The sequence below is a fragment of the Sceloporus occidentalis genome, unplaced genomic scaffold (genome assembly GCF_023333645.1).
Source record: "Sceloporus occidentalis isolate IW3139 unplaced genomic scaffold, rSceOcc1.0.p SCAF_1, whole genome shotgun sequence".
Lineage (NCBI taxonomy): Eukaryota > Metazoa > Chordata > Lepidosauria > Squamata > Phrynosomatidae > Sceloporus > Sceloporus occidentalis.
This window is the reverse complement of record NW_028316981.1, coordinates 55,255,150-55,277,326: the sequence shown is the minus strand read 5'-3', so window position 1 is coordinate 55,277,326 and position 22,177 is coordinate 55,255,150. Positions and strand designations below refer to the sequence as shown.

General features: G+C 39.6%; 1 protein-coding gene across 3 annotated transcripts in view; it reads right to left on the bottom strand.

Annotated features, from left to right (window-relative positions):
• The window catches only part of EEFSEC (eukaryotic elongation factor, selenocysteine-tRNA specific), a 237,741-nt gene extending 219,631 nt beyond the window's left edge, over nt 1–18,110 (bottom strand). Inside the window, exon 1 of one of the 3 annotated variants that reach the window (XM_089521452.1) lies at nt 17,498–18,110. In XM_089521452.1, coding sequence (XP_089377578.1) covers nt 17,498–17,804 — 307 coding nt within the window. In that variant the 5' untranslated portion in view covers nt 17,805–18,110. The remainder of the gene's footprint in view (nt 1–17,497) is intronic. The other 2 variants (XM_089521460.1, XM_089521443.1) reach the window with 2 other exon arrangements.
• Between the last annotated feature and the right edge of the window lie 4,067 nt (nt 18,111–22,177).

Below are 22,177 nucleotides of genomic sequence, written 5' to 3'. Positions count from 1 at the left end.
TTGCACCAAATAAATAATCAATACAAACAGAAAACAAATATTTCAGAAAGGTAGTTGAAGAGATGCATCAGTCCTACTAGATCAGAAATGCTGCAGTTGAAGTTATGTGTAAATACATTTGCCACTTCCCCAAGAAATCCTGCTCACATCACTAGCTACCCCCTCTAACAGAGCACAATATGATATTAAAATATCTTTTAACATTAATTTCAATCATACCCTCCCTATAGCTGTATGTGCACAAGTATAATTTTTGGAGAGAGAGAGATGCTTATGGATGGCTGTAACCCCGCCTGATGCTGGTAATGCTGATAATTACAATCTAACACAGAACTAATCAGCTTGGGCTTGAAACAGAAATCATAATTCAAATTGGGACCCGACACTAATCATTTGATGCTCACTTGAAGAGATTAGATAGGCTGTACTGGAACGTTTTGGTAGAAGTACAGATAAGAATATGGGAAACAGGAATTATTGGTATTTACTCTGCCTGTAATGCTTAGGGAAGCAAACTGTTTAAAAGGAGCAGCACTTCAGAATAGCTATTTAATCTGAAATTTACAGATAGCACAGGAAATATTTTCTCACAGAATGCACAATATCTTTGCCATCGTATCTATCTTGTGGGCTGTTCTTGTCTTTCACTACAGGAATCTTAGTCAGTTTTGCTCCATTGTGGGATGTGACCCAAGGTACACAAAGCATTCAAGAAACCGTCTAAAAATTACCAAGAAGCTTTTCTTATTGTCCTCTAGCTTGCCACTAGTAAATCAAATTGGAACAGTAATCCAATTGAAATCTGGAGTTTGGGTTGATTTTCTCTGGAAATATAAATATATTAGAACTGGGAAGATGAAGCGAACAGCAAAAACTAAATCAGCAGATTGGGAATCCCTTCTAAGTAACATTTCTTGCTTAGAGAAGTCTGCTACAGGGGCATACAACAGAGATACATAAAAACTAGTTACTTACAGCTGCTGCTTCAATATCAATAATTGCAGTGGCTGGGGAAGACAATTACTATTATTACTACAACTACCTCAGAAACCTGGGAAGTATCTTGTACTGAGTAGTTAGAAAGAAAACTTCTTGAAGTACCACATATACAATAGATTTGTGCAACCTGGAAAGTGGCATAATTAAATTGATCTTTGAAAAAACCAAACAAACCTTGAATTGTCATCTAAAAACACTACAGTGGGCCTTTGGTTTCCATTGCAGTTTGGTTCCAGGACTCCCCATGGATACCAAAATCCGTGGATACTCAAATCCTATTATATACAATGGCATAGTAAAACGGTGCCCCTTATATAAAATGACAAAATCAAGGTTTGCTTTTTGGAGATTATAAATATATTTTCAAATATTTTCAAACCATGGATGGTTAAATCCATGGATAAGGAATCCGTGGATATGGAGGGCCAACTGTATATATTTTAAATACTTTAAAGCCATGGATGGTCGAATCCATGTATACAGAGGGCTGACCGTATGAATGTTTCCCCCTCACTTTCCAGCTGCAATACCACCTCTCCCCAAACTTCCTTCACAGCAATTAGGCTTAGGGAAAAGGCATTCTTCCATTGGACTATAATGGAGAGTGTTCTCCAATACTATCTGCAGTGGAGGGGGAATGATTAATGCAGGGTATGTGGCTGAAGACAGGCATATGTTAACTCACCCATGTAATAATAAATAAATAAATAAATAATAGTTCATTTATATCCCGCTTTTCCAATTTTTGATCAAAGCGGCGTACAAGTTTAAGTAAAAAACATCAAGATAAAAACAATTAAAACAGTATCTAAAAACAGTCACAATAACAATAAAAGCAACAGGTTCAGCTGAGTGGGGAAATCCATAAACATCACAAGGTCGTCAAACCGAGGGGGCGAAACATGAAGTAACATCTCATGGGGGGAAGGCTTGAGAAAAGAAGAAGGCCTTCAGGTTCTTCTTAAAAGTATCTAAAGATGTGGTGGAGCGGAGCTCACCTGGAAGATTATTCCATAATCTTGGGACCGAGATGGAAAAGGCTCGTTGCGAGGTCCTTGCATAATGTGCAGTTGGGACCTCTAGCAGATTCTTCCCTGCTGACCTGAGTAAGCGGGGCGGATTATATGGGGAGAGGCGGTCCTCCAAGTACCCTGGGCCCAAGCCATTTAGGGCTTTATAGGTCATAACCAACACCTTGTATTGAGCCCGGAAGCGCATAGGCAGCCAATGAAGATCTTTCAGGATTGGTGTTATATGTAAATTCTCCTCATCTCCTCACAATAAATAAACTTCAAAAATGTCTCCAGCTCAATAGGTTTCCCAATACTAATGCAGTGTGGGGAGGACTTGGGGTCAGCACACTGCATCTGGAATAACTCTGTCCTCCCCTTTGGTGACCACACCTAACTCTTCTCCACATTGCAATCACACTTGGGGAACACCTTCTACTGAAATATCAAAAACTTGGGACACTGAGGCTCTGGAAGGGGCACTGAGGCTCTGGAGACCACATCCGGACTACAGGCCAGATGTTTCATACATTTTTATACAGGAAACATACAGCTTCCCTCATAGATGGCCCTCCAACCCTTGGTTAAAAATCTCCACAGAAAGTTCAACACCTTTGGAGGTAGTCTGTTCCACTGCTGAACAGCTCAATTAATCAAAAAGTCTCTTCTTGTAATCTGAACCAATTGATTCAAGTCCTAGCCTCTGGAGCAACAGAAAACAAATACGTTCCATCCCTGTTTAAATATTTGAAGATGGCTATTCTATTGTCTCTTAATTGTCTCTTCCTGAAGATAAAATAAACCCAGTTCCTTCAAATCTTCCCCATGATATTTGGGGTTGAATTCTACTGAAAATCCTAAGAGTAAACGTATTGAATCAGTTGTTCAATATATGCAAAACTTATTAATTCATGGGTGTACTCTAGTTGGGATAAACAATAGGATTCAGGCCCTCATCTGCAGGCATCACCCCTTGTCTGTTCCACTCCCACATGCATGCATATTTTGTCTGTTCATATATTTTCCGGACTGTGATGTTGAGAACTGAATATAGTATTCTAAATAATGTCTGAACAAAGCAGAATAGTTCCATTATTCCTCCACAAAGTATCTGTCCCACACCCCTCTGTACTTTTGTAACATCTAGCCTGACATGGAATCCTATGACACTCAAAATGAGCTCAGTTTTTATGAGTTTCAGCAGCTGCAAATAAAGTTTCTGAAAGGTAATTTAAAGTAACAGAAATACATATTATATTATACTATATTACATGAATACATTTAGCCATCTTTTAGCAGATTAGAAGAATTCTCAAGAATAAGTGTTGTTCAGTTTTCCTAGTTTCACATTCATAAAACAGATGGATTTTCACCCTGTGGAGACATTTCAGTGGATCGCATATTGCACTCTTTTTACTATAAGTATCTTTCCTTGAACTCGGCTTCCTGTAAAAACATTCCTTCACCCAAAAAAGGCATGCAAGTGCAGGCCACTTGGCTTTAGAAGGAAAATGGATTTCAAGAATGTAAATATATAATGCATATATTTTAAAATTCTGAAAACCACAAAACAAAACAGAAATATTCATTTTAAAATACTTTGTGCAAGAAATTCTAATTTTAGAGTGTTGAAAATCAAAAGGGTGTTTTATACTAAAGCCACTACAGTAGTTCATTCCTAAACTTTTCCATTAGTCCTAGACTACTGCAGGCCTTTCTGAAAGGAATACTATATATATTCCAAGAAGAGGAGAATGGGGAAGAGTAACCAGAAAACTAACTAGAACTAGAAAAGTAACTAGAAAACTAGAAAGAGCTTAAATATCTAATTGCTTCTTTTTTTAGTATTTCTACTGTGATTATAAAGTTATACTCTTTTAATGCATTGGTATACATTCTGCAAGATGTACTTTTTCACAAAGTGGGTAAACTTTTCATGCGTTAAAAGTGACCTGCTTACCTACAAGTATGAGAGAAGCAGCCAATTTATTTTAGTATTTTAATGTTTTAATAGTTAATCATATTTATTTAATAAAGCATAAAACAAGCCTCTTTTTTCCTGATGAGGCCAGTGGCTAGACTCCAGAAAATGTTTAAAAGGAAACTTAACTTTGAGTGTCCCCATCAATTCTTTTACACAAAGTAAAGAAAAAAACTTTTTGAAACGAAGAGCTTGAATTAATATTTGAACTTTAGGCTATGCAGACCTTACACTTTATTTTTCCCCCAGTCCAAAGCCAGTGATCCACTACCCTACACATTTATCATAAAGATCCAACTTTGTAAGCTAACACTGCCCTCTTGTGCACTAGAATATCCAGCAGAGGGATTTTGTCTACAATTTTATACATATTTAATACAACCAGAAGGCAGTGTTGCAACTTTTCCAAAACAGGTAAAATGAGTAAGTCAAAGCTCCAGCCAAACAGAATAGTCAATAAGTGTGAAATAGAACTATACAACAAACGTTGTGGTAATTTTATAGCAGTGACAAGATGTTTACTCAGATGTAAATATGCACTGAACAAAAAAAAAATAGCACTCTCTTGATATTAATGCCTGGAGCAAATCTCTCTTAAGGTTCAGTGGGGCTTTACTCCCTCATGACTGTCTGTGAAACACAGCTTTGGACAGACACATTTATACCACATTTTGCTTCAACTGCAAAAAGGATTGATGCAATTGATTAGCAGCAAATGCCAATTCGAAGTGGTTACAGTTTGCACCAAATGAAAGAAAGTGACAGTAACATCATATGAAAAATTAAACATGTGCATTTCTCTCTCACATACCCTTAGTCTTCCAAACCAGTCTTCCCTACTTAAAATGAGAAATGCAGGGAACAGGGAGTGAATCTGGGAGGAAGGCAGAAAGTAATACAAGAATTAGGGACAAAGTTGCGTTTCTCTGCAAATCACATGTCACATATACCATTTTACACTACAGAAACAGCAATTCAGGGTACCAGGTCTAATTTGCTGTTGAAATTTGAAGTCACAAATTTATTTTTGTTTCTAAGTCCTTACACTGTATTCATCTTGGCAAAAACATAGGAACTCATTTTATAGAAGCTCACTATAATGGTTGCAAAGTGCTTGCACAACACTGGCAGAATTCAAGACAATTTTCAAAATTAATTTCTGTTCATTTAAAAATAAGTTTTTGCCAACCAATGCCTTGGATCAGATGTATGGCACAATTAAGAGTATGAAAGGCATTCTTTTACTCTGGTGGGAGGAGGAAACAGTTTAGGATTAGGCACCTAAGACTGCTTTCATCGTGTTTATTTTAGAGGGGGTAAATCAAACCTCAATCAGCTCTAGCCCATTTTAGGAAGGCAGAGGAATGATTCTATCATTTTCAAATGCCCTAATAAATGGATATGTAGGATAATGCTTGCTTGATTTGAAAGAGCAACAGGAGAGGCTGAACAGAAACAAGTGCTTCAAAACATACAATGAAAAGTCTATGGAAATCTTACAAATAATGTAAGTCAGAATAATATAAGTTATTAGACCACAATAACCACTCCACAATGTTCTTGCTGCATTTTCACTGTAGTTATTTTGATCAGCCAAACCCAGTTTTGCTATATTCAGTTGCCTCTCTCTCAAGCCCTTGCAAGAGTTCAAAAGTCTTACAACAACCCTCCCATCCACCAAATGTATCAGGTATGAATTAATACCCTTCCTTAAAAGAACACAGCAGCAAAGTGGAAACAGACACTTGCAGGCAGCCTGTCTTTGAAAAGAACTGCAGGGACAAATGGTGACAATGAAGCTTCGGTCAAAAGTAAAAAGGTCAAAGGTTCAGACAAGTGTAAGGAATTACAAAACTACAAGTTCAGCTCAGTTCCTCTCACAGCTTTAGACAATCTGGGTCAAGCAGTAGCTTTTGAATTAAAAAAAAGCTCCAACAATACTCTCACTTTTTACTTCCATAAAGAATAATAGGAGTGCATGCATGCATATATATATATATATACACATATATGTCTCCTTACAGAACCTCTCTCACTTAATACAAAGTCAGCAAGATAAAGGGCATCTTAAAAACAGTTTAGCTTAAAAATAAACAGTTCAGCAGCTTGTGCTCTGTGTGTGGGGGGCAGGAGTGAGGGGAGGCTAAGGTGAAGTAATCATGTTCTTCTGTATTAGTATGCTGACCCTTTGTAGGGCATGAAATTAACTATCAGCAAGGAAAAAATCTGCTACTTGTTAAACTACTTTGCTACGCAGAGTGGCCTTAAAATAAAATATGGGGATTGAGTTTCTTCTAAAAGATTAACTTGTATAACCTCTCAGCAGGTTTCCCCTATCACTGAACTCTAGCAGAAACCACTCAGGACCTAATTGGAGATACAGGCATTTTGCAGGAATGTACAGAATAATTATGAACAATGGACTAGCTGGAATACCTTACCTTGACAGCCATCTCTAGTCTAGGAATACAGTTGAGCATGGGCTATTTAAAATGTCTTTTTTAAAGACAACTTTGATAGAAATGCAACAGAGAACGAAGTGGCAGCTAAAGCCACTGTTTAAACCCCACCTGACTATAAACTTAATCTTACCACCCAACCTTTTATGTCATGAGTGGAGTCACTATTCCTGGCATGTAGGTAAAAAATTATTTTGATTTAATACATGATATGCTTTGTTTTCAAGGGCAAAGGCTAAAGAAAAATGTAACCACAGAGAATGAAATATGACTTCCATCTTCTATTTCTCTTCTATTTTGTTACTGTTCAAATATTCTGCATTAATTTAAATCTAAAGTTTTATCCCTAAGGAAGCTTCTATATGCTATCTCAAAAAGTACCTCCAAGGTCACATATTGCCCAATATAATAAAACAGATCCTGTTATGACAAACTCTATTAGTACCTAGACATAACACAGTTTTTTATATAATGGATATTTTACTCAAACCTTTAAAGTTTAAGAAGAAAGGCTTGACTGAAAAAAATATACTGTATAATTCAACAAACCTGGTTCTTCATATAACTGGACACCTACACACAAACCCCTTCTTAAACATGTAATAGTTTTATACATGTAATAAGCAATTCTGACATCCCAATGAGAAGAAACAATCAATTTCTCTAACACAGACTAGATGACGGACAGGCCATTTAAACAAGCCTTTTTCCTGTAATGAATTAACAGCAATCCATATTTCACGAACTGCCTATAAAAATGCTCCTTAATACCAATCAGGTTTATATTCAGATTGCAGGGATGATGTCATTCAGAACTAGCATATAAGTAGCATTTAATTTTTTAAAAAACTGTCTTCAGCATTTGCTCCTCCAGACAGATTTGTATTCAAATCGTTTGGTCATTCAGTATACACATCCAACTGAGACTTCACAAGATTGCTAGTATGCAATGACATTTATCTTTTTCTTTGTTGTTGTCATGTGTCTTTAAGTCATTTCCAACTTACACCAACCCTAAGGTAAACCTATCACAGGGTTTTCTTGGCAAGATTTGTTCAGAGCAGGTTTGCCATTGCTTTCCCAAGGCTCAGAGTGTGCTCAAGGTCATGCAGTGAGTTACATAGCCGAGCTAGGAATCAAACCCTGGTCTACAACCCTGAAGTAATTTATTTGCATGTATTTGCATTTGCTCAAAATTTACTGGAATATCTTGCAAATAGGAAGTGTGAGAACTATAGCTAAATTTGCTTCCTCTCTAGGCACTGCACACTGTCCAAAGTTCTTAAAACTTTCCAAACAGCATGAATGGGGGGGGGGGGGGGGGAACCAAACAACAACAGGAGACATTTTGAACATAATGTCCTTTACTATTACAGAACACTAGTTACACAAGAAAGGAATTGTGAAAACAAAGATAAAGCTTAAAAATATGAACACAACTGAGTTTTGATCTTACACCCACCACCATCAATAATCTACACGTTAAACATGAAAGTGTGAGGTTTGCACTTCACTATGTTAAGAATCACATTTATCAGTTTGCCTATAAAGTGAAGGGGCAGAATTTCATTTTTTCCATTTGAATTAGTGGGTGGGAAAGATGAGTGAAACCCATTCCTCACATACTCTTCTTACCCAAACTCAGCAACACTCATACATTTCCCCTCCACCAATTCATATCATGTCTGTGCTAAGTTCAGGGAAAACATCTTAAAGCAATAGAGAGAGGAGAGGAGGGGGGAGATTTTCCTTTCTTTCCTTTATTTAAATGATTAAATTTTCAGCCCACCTGATTCCAACAGAGAGGCTTAAAAGAAACTTTTCCAACCTGTTCATGTACTCTTTGCCAAACATTTGAAGGAAGGCAACCTTCTCTCCCCTGAATGAGGAGAAGAGGCTGGAAAATAATTTTTGAGAGCCAGCATAGTGTACTGGTTTGAGCATTGGACTACAACTCTGGAGACCAGGGTTCAAATCTCCACTCAGCCATGGAAAACCACTAGTTGACCTTAGGCAGGTCACCCATGCCAGCCTCATAGGAAAGCAAAGACAAACCCTCTCTGAACAAATCTTGTGAAGAAAGTCCGGTGATAGCTTCACCTTAGGGTCACCGTAAATCAGAAACAATCTACAGGCATAGAACAATAACCACCTGATTCTCAAACTGGTGACCACTGAAACAAAAGAACTGGTACGACTATAAGACGAGAGAACATTTATGAATCTGGTGATGAAATATTGATCCTTCAGCCTAAAAAAGGAAATGAGATGCAGTTTGCATGAGAAGGACCTATGAAGATTCAAGCTTGGTTAAATGATGTCTATTATCAGGTTAATTTAGGGGAAGATAATCAGTCTAAGGTGGTTCATACCAATATATTAAAACCATATCATAGAAAGAAAAGAAAATTTGACCCCAGAACACCAAAGAAAAAAGTTATGAGCTTTTACAAAGAGGCCTCAGGAGACATATACCCAATTAAGGGAAGGCTGGACAAGTTGCTAATGGACTAGTTGGATGGATAACTTGGTACTTATAATGGGAGAAGTAACCAAAGATACCCCTAAGTTTCAAAGGCTACTTTTTATGAAAGGAGCAGTCAGTCCACAGATAGTGAAATATCAAAAAGGAAAGTTGGTAAACTCTGGCAGTTCACTAATAAGAACAGCCCTGAGAGAAGCGGGGAAGTCTCTATGAGCAGCTCAAACGCCAAAATAACAATGGGAAGCAAAACCTGTCATTGTTTAAACAAAACACATAAAATAACATAGAAGTCAACCATTAATCACATGCATTCACAAACCTCTTTCTTGGTACACTGACTTTCACCCTAGCAGGTCTTAGAAATTTAATTATGCAGTAGTACTGTCCCTTGTCACATGCTTAAATTAGATTCTATTCTAACTTTTAAAGAAATTTACATATCTACAGTGTACATACTAATCTCTTTTATGTCTTTAATCTGTAAATCCAACTACTGCAAGGTCTCCCCATTATGCATATATCTCATAACATCTTCCCAATCATTCACAAATTTGCCTAAGCTTTTTCCCCTCAGAAGACCAGTTAATTTATCCATTTCTGCCATCTCTATTAATCTCATTATCTGATTCTGCAATGTTGGCATTGCATTATTATTCCAGTTTTGGGCATATATAAACATGACTGCTACTGTCATGTAGAATATAATTTTTGCATTTGTACTATTAATTTCATCATCTACTATTCCTAACAAATACATTTCAGACAGGTTTCATTTGGATCTTTAACATTATTATTTTCTCAACCATTTGGTGAACATAATTCTAGTATGTGTAAATTTACAGCACTTTATAAATAAAGCTTAATAATATTTTCACTTGTGCATATGTTCACGCTGAGTGGTAGAAGGTTCCTATTTCTTTCCACATTTCCAACATTTATTTTTAGTTTTTCTGTACAGAATGTTTATACATTTTAGATAATCTATCTTGTGTTAAGATACCACCTGAAATGCATTTTAAGGAGATTTCTGACATGAAGTGCATTTCATTTCCCCCTGCTTTTTCTCATTTATTCAATTTGATGGTGTAACCAATATTCTGAGACCATTTTATCACTGTTCATCTTGTGTATCCTAAGTGTATTGCATATATTTTTGATAATATCTTTTGTTTCTCTGTAATGAGCACTTTTTCTAAGTCCATCATTTTTTCTTCTATGCCATTTAGTTTTATTTCTAATTTCATTTTCTCTCTCAACTGTCTGTATAACAACCAATGACATTTAATTCCCTCCAAATTTAATTCTTCTTGTGTTTTGATTTTATAAGGTTTTTCTCAGGAGGTAAGCATGTCCCCATGGGTGATCCAATTATCAGTCATGTTTTATTTCTTATAAAATGCTTCATTTGGCAACTTCCAGAGTGGTCCCTTGGGAGAGCATCTTGACTTGTATAACTTCCATACCTTTAGTAGTAATCTTCTTATGTAATGGTTATTAAAATCCTTGCTGAGTACTTCTTTATTATACCATAAGCAAACATAAGTAGGAATGCCAGCCATTACTCTTCACCATCTAATTGTAGTAAACCATTATTCTTCAATATTGTCCAATGGGAAACAAAACCTGTTTTAAATGTGGGGGTATAGGCCATTTTCAGTACAACCGCTCCCATCCAAAGAGAACCCAGTCAGATATGTGAAAGTACAAGAGAAACTATATCGGGAATCCCTGAAGTGTAAATATAAAATATTATGGAAGAAACATCAACAGTTGGTAGTACCTGCAAAGTACAGGGAAAGACTGTTGGGGGCAGTGTACACAAGCCCTTTTCTGTGGTCATCTGGGAATAACAAAAACTACCCAGCAACTGTCCCAAAATTTTTATTGACCAAAGGTGGGTCAGCAATAGCTGCTCCTTCACAGGGAGGGATTCAGATCTCTAAGCAGGTCCCAAGAGAGATATCCCTATACACATTTGTTGTTGTGTACGTAGTTTCCAACTTATGGTGACTCTAAGAGAAACCTGAGGTTTTCTTGGCAAGAGGGGGTTTGGTTTGTCTTTGTCCTCCTCTGACGATGAGAGAGTATGACTTGCTCAAGATCACTCAATGGGTTTCCATGGCCAAGCGTGGATTTGAACCTGGTCTCCAAAGTCATAGTCCAGTGCTCAAACCACTACATCATGGTGGTTCTCAAAACTGTTGGAGGGGTATGCAGTGGTTTGGTGTGTTGAAGAGGGCTTGGAGTACCCATACTTTATTATATTTATTTGTTGTTGTTGCACACCTTCAGGCTGTTTCCAATTTATGGTAACCCTAAGATAACCTTACCATAGGATTTACTTGGCAAGATTTTTTGATAGGGGCATTGCTTTTGCCTTCCTCTAAGGGTGAGAGAGTGAGACTTGCCCGCTGTTACCCAGTGAGTTTCCGTGGCTGAGCAGGGATTGGACCCCTGGTCTCCAGAATCATAGTTCAGCACTCAAACTACTACACCATGCTGGCTCCTAGGTACCCTCAACAGGAACTAGGTCTGAGTAGATGTGTCTAGGACTGCTTTGCTCAAGAGATAAATGGTCACTAGAAATTACTGTATATTCATACTGATTGTCTTAAATTTTCCTGAGGGAAGCTACAGACAACTGGATGACTACCCTGGAAAAGCTGAACCCAGTTCACATCATAGCTCCGTAACGTTACTGTCCTAAAAGAACTTAAAAACAGAACCTTTGTATCCAAATAGTTTATTTCTGCCACTTAGCTGGAATCACTACATAAATACTACAGAAACAAACAAGAAATAAATATAAATTATTTTTATTCCTCTACCTCAGAACACCAGAATTGGCCTCTTATCTGTGAAAGTTTAATATAATGAAAGTTTATTATAATGAATGTGTTAGTATTTCAAGATGCCATATGACTTATGGTTGTAAGGCTGCATTAGTGCAATCCAATACATGTTTTTTCAAATGTAGGTACTACTGAGTTGAAGGCTTACATGTAAGCGGGTACATGCGACTGTAACCACAAATTACCTCTCTCTAAGTGGCCTTTCCCAAGTGGTTGAGAAACAGTGGTTTACACCCAGCCTCCTGCCCACATGGCGAATATTGTGCACATGTTTGTGCACACATATACTGTATAGCACAAAACATTACTTAGCTTTTTTAATCCACAAACTCTGTACTACTAAATCTCTTACAATTCACACCCTGTGTCCTACAATGATAAATCATTTGTATTCCACAATGGTGAAAAAACTGTGTCCTACATGTCAAACTCTCACTAGTAGCTTTTGACTTTGAAGTTGACAATAGGATTTACTTCTAAGCAAATAAAGAGCAACTCAGGCTGTAATCCTAAACATGACATAATGAGCATTAAGGCCTACTAATGGCAATTTAATTTTACTTGTTAATTGCCATTAAGTTAATTTCTACCTATGGTGACCCTATGAATGAGAAACCTCCAAGCAGCCCTACTCAAGTCTTGTAAACTTTGACGAGTTACAGACCGCCCAAAACAGGCAGTCTGCTGCCGCCGCCAGTTGCTGCGTCCGGGAACCGCAGCAGCCAAACCGCGCGGTTCCCAGGCGCAGCCAGAAAGAAGCGCCGAAATGGTGCTTCTTTTTGGGCCCCGGAAGTGGCGCCGCGAGGCGCTAGTCGCGCACTCGTGGCATCACTTCCACTGCGCAGCGTCCAGACGCTATGCGTCCGCAACGTCAAAATGGCGGCCCCCGTGTGGACGGGTGCCGCCATTTTGTACGGACTCGGTCCTTACTGGGGTTGAGGGGCGTCAGGAAGTGATGTCCCTTCTCAACCCTAACACGCCCCTTCTCAACCCTAGCACGCCCCTTTGGCGTGTCTGCAACGTGCCACAGGACTGTAGTTGCCTTGATTGAGTCTACTCATCTATAATATGCGCTTCTTTTTCCTACTGCCTTTGAGCATTATTGTCTTTTCTAGTGAATCATGTCTTCTCATGCTATTTCCAAATTACAAACATCTCAATCTTCTAGGGCAAGTTCATGCTTAATTTGATGTTGGACCCATTTATTTGTCTTTTTGGCAGTCTACAGTATCTACAGAACTCTTTTCCAGAACCATATTTTAAATGAGTTGATTCTCTTCACTGTTCAGCATTCACAACAAACTTTACATAATAGTGGGTGGTGACATTGGCAGAGAATCTCTCAGAGAAAATGACAGTGGCACCACAACTAACACCTGCTAATGTTACACAGAAGGAGGCACCAGTAAACTGCTTTTGACTAATTTTTTTACCATTAAAACCCTATTATGAAACAATCCAAAATTAATATTACTTATAAATAAGTAAATATACGTGGGACATACTGAAAACATCTTCTCTCACAAACAATGTTCCACAGTCAGAGCTGCCATCTGGGTATGCCACCTAAGGCCTACCAGTGTAGATGGCTGACCTGTTGCTGAGATGCAACAATCACCACCATCTGCAGAGAAGCTCCTAAAAGATCTGGACCCCCTTGGCTGAGTGTCTCCATACTGTGTTTATGCAGCAATGGCACTATCAAGACACTCCTCCATCCTTTCTCTACTTGTTTCCTTCCTTTCTCCCCCAAGTTTAGAAGGTATATGATGCAAGACAGCTGCCACCTGTTTCCCTGCTAAAGTAGGCAGGTTAAATCATGGTTGCAAACACACACAACTGCCTTTGTTCACTTCCCATAGTCACTTTACCCTTAGTGGAAAGGATCAGACATGCTGCTTCATCCTTAGGGAGGATGCAGGCAATCAAAGGGGATGATGTAGAATGATAGAAGCACAGAGTTGGAAGAGAACACAAGGGCCATCCAGTCCAACCCCCAGCCATGCAAGAACTCACAATCAAGGCACCCCTGACAGATGGCCATCCAGCCTCTCTTTAAAGACCTCCAAAGAAGGAGACTCCACCATTCTCCGAGGGAGTGTATTTCACTGCCTAACGGCTCTTACTGTCAGGAAGTTCTTCCTAATGTTGATTAGGAATCTCTTTTCCTGTAGTTTGAATCCACTGCTCTGGGTCCTATTCTTTGCAGCTGCAAAAAACAAGCTTGTTCCATCCTCAGTATGACATCCCTTCAAATATTTAAGCATGGATATCATGTCACCTCCAAACTTCTCTTCCCCAGGATAAACATATTCATTTCCTTAAACCTCTCCTGACAGTGCTTGGTTCAAGTGAGAAAGAAGCTGCAGCTGGCCTCTATTTGTGCCAACTCTGCCACTTTCTCTGGGCAGCAAACAGGACTGGCAGTGGGTAATAATAATTATTTATGATGTCCTTTTCACCGAAGGGTTGAATACCAGACATATATAATCAAGGACAAAACAAAAAACAAACGCTATCATATACTGAAGGTAACATCCCCACCACTCCACCAGTTGCTCAGAAGTTTAATCTAGAAAATTAAAGAGGAAGGTCTTCAGCCCTTTATGAAAACAGGTAAGATCCTTCTCCAGCTGAGATACAAAGGAAGACTGTCCCACAAATGCAGAGCCAGATCCTGAAAGGCTTGCAGCCTTCACTGAGTCATACATGTTGATGGAACCTCCAAAAATCCTTTGCATTGTTCTTAGCTTTCTAGAAGGTACGTACCATGCTAGCTGAGGTGCCAAACACTGAGGGAGGTTAGAGCACAAGCCTTAAACACCAGGATCAAAAGTTTGTAATGAGTCCTGGAGGGATCTGCAAAGAGCTGAGACATGTGGATATTTAGGGACATTTAAAACAAAACACCCACTTCTCTGCCCACATCTTCCAAGGAGGAGAACTGGGCTTGTTGGAAGCCTTGTCTCTAAAAAGACATGACACAAAAGGGGAAAGGAATGGTGGTGGGGAAGCTCTATATAAATGATAATAATAATAATAATAATAATAATAATAATAATAATGGAATTAGCAACATTAACCAGAATGGGGACTGCAGTCAAGAAATAAGAAGACTAGGGTCTCATTCCCACTAAGTTTTAAACCGGTTCACAAATCAGTTTGAAGTGGTTTAAATGACCCTGGTTCACACTTGAACCAAATCGCCAAAGTGATTCAGAGATGGGGCCATGCGCTAGACCCATTTAACCCGTATCTTTTTGGTGCTGATTTTTTTCTGTGTCTTTTTGGATAAATCGATTCCACACAAGTGTGAACCAGATGCGGATCGGAATCGGTTTAAATTTGCCCTTTGGCCGGCTGGAGCAAGTCTGTTTTGAATTGATTCATTCGTCAACGCGAACTGCAAGTGGGTTATTTTATATTATTTTGCAGCAAGAAAAAATATAATTACAGCTAATATAACTGAGATTTGTTAGTAACAACAAGATAATGTGTATTTTTTTTGGAAATTTTCCTTACCAATATCTCTTCTTTGTATTACGCAAACCACTCTGTATTCTAGGTATAGGGAGAGTTTAAAGATTCAACCTTCTTCTGTATGAATGTTTTTAAATTTAATAAACTTTGTTTTAAAAAAAATGTGACCAGGGCAAATGCAGTGCGAAGCGATTTACACTTGTACCTCTATATTTGTGGCTTTGATATTTGTGAATTTGATTATTCACAGATTTGATTAATGTGTTCTCTCTAGGAATATCCAGGTCCTCCAGTGCAACTCTATGGTCAGCTTTAACTAAAAGTTGCACCGAAAGACCTAGAGATTCCTAGAGAGAACACTCCAGTGGGCATTTGTAGCTTCTCCAATGCAGTTGTATGGTCAGAGTCTGTTGAATGGTGACCACGGAGTTGCACTGGAGGACCTAGAGATTCCTAGAGAGGTGTCCTCTCGGGTTAAAAAAACATGGTATTTTTGTTATTTGTGGTTTTCCCATATTCATGGGGGCCTTGTGCCCCTAACCCCAGTGAATATGGAGGGACAAGTGTATTTGTAAGTGGGAATGCATCCTAGAGGATCCAAAACACACTGCAGAAGAAATAATCCAATTTGAGAGCACTTCCACTGCCCTGGCTCAGGGCTAGGGGATCCTGGGAAGTGTAGTGTTTGTGAGACAATTAGCCTTCTCTGTCAGAGAGAGCTCTGGTGCCACAACAAAGTACAATTCCCAGGATTTCTTAGGACTTAGAACTGAGCCAGGGTTGTGAAAGCAGTATCAAAATGGATCACTTCTGCAGTCTGTTTTGGGCCTGTACAGTCTCTGGGGTCCTTCTGTATATATGTATATTGTGTGTGTATGTGTGTGTGTGTGTGTGTGTGTATGTAAATGTATTTATGTGTGTGTGTATATAATAATAATAATAATAATAATAATAATAATAAATTTTATTTATAACTTCCGCTTCTCCCTTCGAATTGAAGGGGGATTACAGCAGTAAAAATATCATAAAATACATAGATAATACAAAATACATCAATCAAAAATAAAAAGAGGAAGAGTTGTTACAGTGGTAAGAATGGAGTCATCATATTCAGATGTTCAAAATCAGAGGAGATCCATTGGATAGGCCTCCCAGAAGAGATCTGTCTTCAGTGCCCTCTTGAAGGCTTTCAAAGAAGGTATAAGATGGACCTCTTCCGGTAAGTTGTTCCAAAGTCTAGAGGCCATTGCAGAAAACGTTTTACAAGAGGTGGTTTTCAACCTGGTTTTGGGATGTTCTAATATTTTTGTGCCAGATGCCCTGAGAGTGTGGGGCGGATTGAGTAGGGAGAGGCGTTTCCTCAAGTAACTTGGGCCCAGGCCATGCAGGGCTTTATAGGTAATAACCGACACTTTGTATTGCGTCCGGAAGCTAATTGACAGCCAATGTAGAGATTTCAACACTAGTCCCTCCATATTCGCTAGGGTTAGGGGCACAAGACCCTGTGAATATGGAAAAACTGCAAATAACAAAAACACCATGTTTTTACTCTCTAGGAATCTCTAGGTCCTCCGGTGTAACTCTGTGGTCAACGTCCAACAGACACTGAGCCCAGAACTGCCCTGGAGGAGATACAGATGCCCAGTAGAGCATCCTCTCTAGGAATCTCTAGGCCTTTCGGGGCAACTTTTAGTTAAAGCTGACCATAGAGTTGCCCTGGAGGAGGACCTAGATATTCCTAGAGGGAGCATGTATAATCAGATCCATGAATCATCAGATCCGCAAATATTAAAGCCACAATATGGAGGGATGAGTGTACGTGTGTGTGTGTGTGTGTGTGTGTGTGTATCTGTGTGAGGGTATATGTATGTTACATATATGTGCTTTTGAATATATATATATATGTATATATATGTATATATATGCATGTGAGGGTATATGTATATTACATATATGTGCATGTGAATACATATATATATATATATACATATGTATATGTGTGTGAGGGTATGTGTGTATTACATATATGAGCTTTTGAGTATATATGTATGTATGTGTATAAGTGTGTGTGGGGGTATATGTATATTACATATATGTGCGTGTGTGTGTGTGTGTGAGAGAGAGAGAGTATATGTCTATTACACGTGTGTGTGTGTGTCTGTGTGTCCCCTGCCTGCCTGCCTGCCTTCCTTCCTGCCCTTCCGAGGGTGTTGTTCGGGGGTCGTCCCTACCTCCGATGATGGTGCGGATGAGGGAGGCGTGCCCGGGGCAGTCGACCAGGGTGAGCTGGAGGCGTCCCGTGGGGGGCCCGAGGTGCCTGGGGAGCGGGGTGACGAGGCAGGAGAAGCCCAGGTCGAGGGTGATGCCCCTGGCGCGGCTCTGCGGGGCCCGGTCGAAGGCGGCGGTGGAGGCCACGGAGCTCAGCGCCCGCGCCAGCGCCGTCTTCCCGCTGTCGATGTGGCCCAGCACCCCCACGTTCACGTTCAGCGCCCCAGGAGCAGGAGCAGGAGCAGGAGCAGGCCCTGCTGCGCCGGCCATGGAGGTGGCTCTTGCTGCCCCGAGCGAGGAGAAGGCCCGGGCCTCACAGCAGCCCAGGAACCCAGGCCGCCACAAGGCCGCTCACTCCGCAGGAAACTCCGCCGGCCAAGGAGGCGCTGCTGCTTCCTCGTCGCCGCCTGGGGATTAAGGAAGAAGGGCTTCGCTGGAGGAGAGTGTGCCCGGCGCCCTCCGGACTAGGCCTCGGACGCGCCCCGGGAATAACCCAGCCTCAGGCCGCTTGGGCTGCCCTGGCTCAGCGCCAGAGATCCTGGGGAGGGCAAATCGTGGTGGCCCCAGAGCCCCCCCCCCTCTCTCTCTCTCTCTCACTCTCACTCTCTCTGTCTCACAAACACTACACTTCCCAGAATGCCATAGCATTCAACCAGGACGGTTAAAGCGGCCCCAAACAGGGACTGTTTCTGCACTGCGCTTTTGGGCCTAGCTCCCCAATAAAACTTAGCTATACATACATATATACGCGCGTGACTATATGTAAATGTATATGTATACAGGTGTGCATGCGTGTGTGTGTGTGTGTATATATATATATATATATATGAGTATAAATATATGTGTGTGTGTGTGTTTAAGAGAGAGAGTGTGTGTGTATATATATATATGTATAATATATGTGAGTATATATACACATGTATATTATATGTGTTTTATATATATATATATGTATATATGTGTGTCTGAGTATATATAAATATTTATATGTATATGTACGTATGTGTGTGAGTATATATAAATGTGTGTGTGTGTGTATTTGTGTGTATATGTATGTATGCCTGACTAAATATGTGTATGTATTTCTATGTGTATAAAAATATATGTATATGTACATTGTGTGTGTGTGTACAGCCACCTCCGTTTTCACAGACTTGGAGCCCATGTCCCTTGGAAACATGCAAGGAGCAAATGGAGGGCAACAATGGAGTGCATGCCCAAGGCGCATGTACATCAGCATGCACAAGAGTGCGCCACCATTGGAGTCAATAGGGAGTCCAATATCCGCAATTTTCCATTTTTGCAGAGGCCCCACAATGGATCCCCCACGAGAATGGAGTGGCAATTCTGTGTGTGTGTGTGTGTGTATATATATATGGCTGTGGCTGCATCCATACTGCAAAATAAAACCCAGTTTGGCACCACATTAACTGCCATAGCTCCATGTTATGGAATTGTAGTTTGTTTTGGCACCAGAGCTCTCTGAGAGGGAAGGCTAAATGTCTCACAAAACTACTGTTCCCAGAATTGCCTAGCTTTGGGTCATGGCAGTTAAAGCAGTCTCTAACTGGATGATTTATGCAGTGCGGATACAGCCTGAGTGAGTTTCCATGGCAAGCAGCGATTTGAACCCTGGTTTACCAGAGTCATAGCCCAGCACTCACATCACTACACCACACAGCTATAAATACCAAGGTTCTCTAATTTATTGTACATTAGAAGAAGTCAGTCATAAAGTGAGATTGTTACTGGGTTTGTACTACTAATAATAATATATATTTATATACCGCTCTTCATCCAAGGCTATCAGAGTGGCTTAGAATTTGTTCATTAGACATTTCCCTGCCCTTGGGCTTCATTTGTTTATGAATAATTACTGAAGTCATGATTCAAAGAATACTTCATACACTTAAAAACACACACACACTAAGGACTTTCCATGTTTCCAAATGTGTGAATAGATTTCCAGGTATCTCTGTTACCTCCAGGTTGCCAGATATTAAGGGCCTGGTCCCTCTTCACCAGACCTCAGAGCAAGGGGGAAGAATCTCAGGACAAAAATACTTCCTTGAAAGGTATGTTAATAGAAGTTTCCCTCATTTGGGAAGGCTTTCATGGATAGCATCCATAGTTTTCTGTGGGTTTTTCAGGCTATGTGGCCACATTCTGGAGGAATTTATTCCTGCAACCGTGGCTGGCATCTTCAGAGCTTGGTGGCACAGAGGTGTGTGGAGTTTATATACCTGTGGGACCCTTGTGTGGGAGGAAGCAGTTTTTACATGTTAATGGAGTTATATACAGTTGTTAGATAACTGTGTTTTTTAATGTGTGCAGCTGTGGCTGATGCTTAAGGTATCATGTCTACTAGCATCACCAGAACCAGCCTTCTGTAACATCTCAGGGGGCATCCCTAGGGCTCAAGTCTTGGCCCGAAATTTCAGGGCCTAGGGATAATCCTGACCTGGCAACCACAGTTACACAAGTGAACACGTGGGTATATGCTACATGAATCCTTATATACAAAGCTCATCCTACTGGTTTCATAAGATTAAATCACATTTTTATAAGAAGCATAAGACTGGAACTTTGTTGAATTGTTGTTGTGTATCTTCAAGCTGTTTCCAACTTACGGTGACCCTACAATGGGGTTTTCTTGGCAAGATTTGTCCAGAGGGAGGTTTGCCTTTGTCTTCCTCGGAGGCTGAGAGAGTGTGACTTGCTCAAGGTCACCCAGTGGGTTCCCATGGCTGAGCATCTTAGACCAGCACTTAAACCACTATGCCACACTGGTTCTCAAGATTGGAACCTAAGGAAATTAAATTAAGAAGGCACACAACATACATACAGAAAAGAACAAAAGCTGAGTGGTAACTTTTAGTAGTTTTGTTGCTGTTGTTCAGCAAGATGTAAAAGTATCTATAAATCTAACATTCCTTCTTTTTTAAAGGCCAAGAAAGTTGAAGTTTAGTTTCCTGGACCCTCCAAGGGGGACCGCCAGCAAAGATATTGAAGCAGGGGAACCCAAGACTTGCTATTAGAAAGGTTACAAAAATAGAACCCTTACAAATCATAAATAAAGAAACAGAAGAGGGCACAAAAACATTTTCCCCTCTTTGTTAATTAGATGTAACACCCATCTCTCCAATTTCCTTCTCCACACATTGAACTGCCCCTTTACAAAATGTTACTATTAATTGCTAGAGTTTCCAGAAACTCTTGGGATCAAGGGCAGGAAGTCAGACCTTTGGGATGGGTTAAAAATGTGAAGGTCATTCACACACATACACTCTCCTCTCTCCAAAAATAATATACTATTTGACAATTTCAGGGTTCAGCATGTCCCACTGAAATTTGGAAGCTTATGTGAAATTAGGCTATGTCCTGTAACCTCAAACGTTTAGTCTAGGAAAAACCACTCTGAAGTCTCCAGCTCCCTCCTTGGGTATCGCATGACGTCTGCGCTGAAGAGGGCTGGCTGTTCAGACACACAAACCCCACAAGTGCAGAGAAAATAGTTGAAGAGATGTTGGTGAAATAAGCTGATTAAACTCAAAGACCAACAGGTCAATTTTTCTTAACAGTATTATTTTTCTGGTTAGTAGAATATCAAGTTATAGTTTAGGCGTTTCAAACCTAAAAAGAATGACAAAGCCTTTCTGCATTCTCTTAAAATATAGTGTTGATGATGGTGACAAATGGTTTGTGCTTGCCTTTCAAAAATACTTGCTTCATGGTTTCTTTCAGATTAAATTATGTGGCCATTGAAAGGTGGTTGGAATGTTGGGCTGAATTTCAATCTTTTTTGATTATATATTGTAACTGTATATGCTAATTTGCATATATTTGTGTTCAGCATTTAAAAGTTCCCATAACTTTTTCTCAGCTTTACCCAGAAAACGAACAATAATACGTGTTCAGACAATATGTGTTGTCTGAAAAAATATTATTGAAAATAAAGTAGAAATAACAAGGAGGAAAATCATCAGTATAAATCTCTTTGATGCACTAGGGCAAACTGTTTAGGATAAGAGTTGATGCAAGCAATGTTCATACATACTTCTTGCTACATTTACATTTATGCTACCTCTTTATCCTCTAAAATCTTATAGACAACAAGCCACTTTTAGCATTCACAGATAAGTTGCCCGAGTACTGCTTCTGTCAGTTTGGAAAAGAGTCTAACCTAAGATCTGATTTTGAAGTAGCCATCTCAGAAATTTATTATCTATATTTGTCTTATAACGGCCACAGAAGATGTACAAGAATGCATCCTAAATAACGAGAAAATTGAAATAGTCAAAGAGTTTGCATACCTTGGATCAAATATTGTCAGAATGGTGACTGCAGTCAAGAAATTAGAAGACTGGGTTGGGAAGGGCAGCTATGAAAGAAATGGACATGATCCTAAAGTGTAAGGCTATAAATTTGAAGACCAAAGTGAGGACCATCCAAGCCATTGTATTTTCCATCACTATATATGGATGTAGGAGCTGGACAATGAAGAAATCCAATAGAAAGAAAATCAACTCATTTGAGATGTGGTGCTGGAGAAAAATGCTGAGGATGCCATAGAAGACAAACAAATCAATAGATGAGATTACAACAGATCAAGCCCAAACCTGGAAACCAGGATGACTAAACTG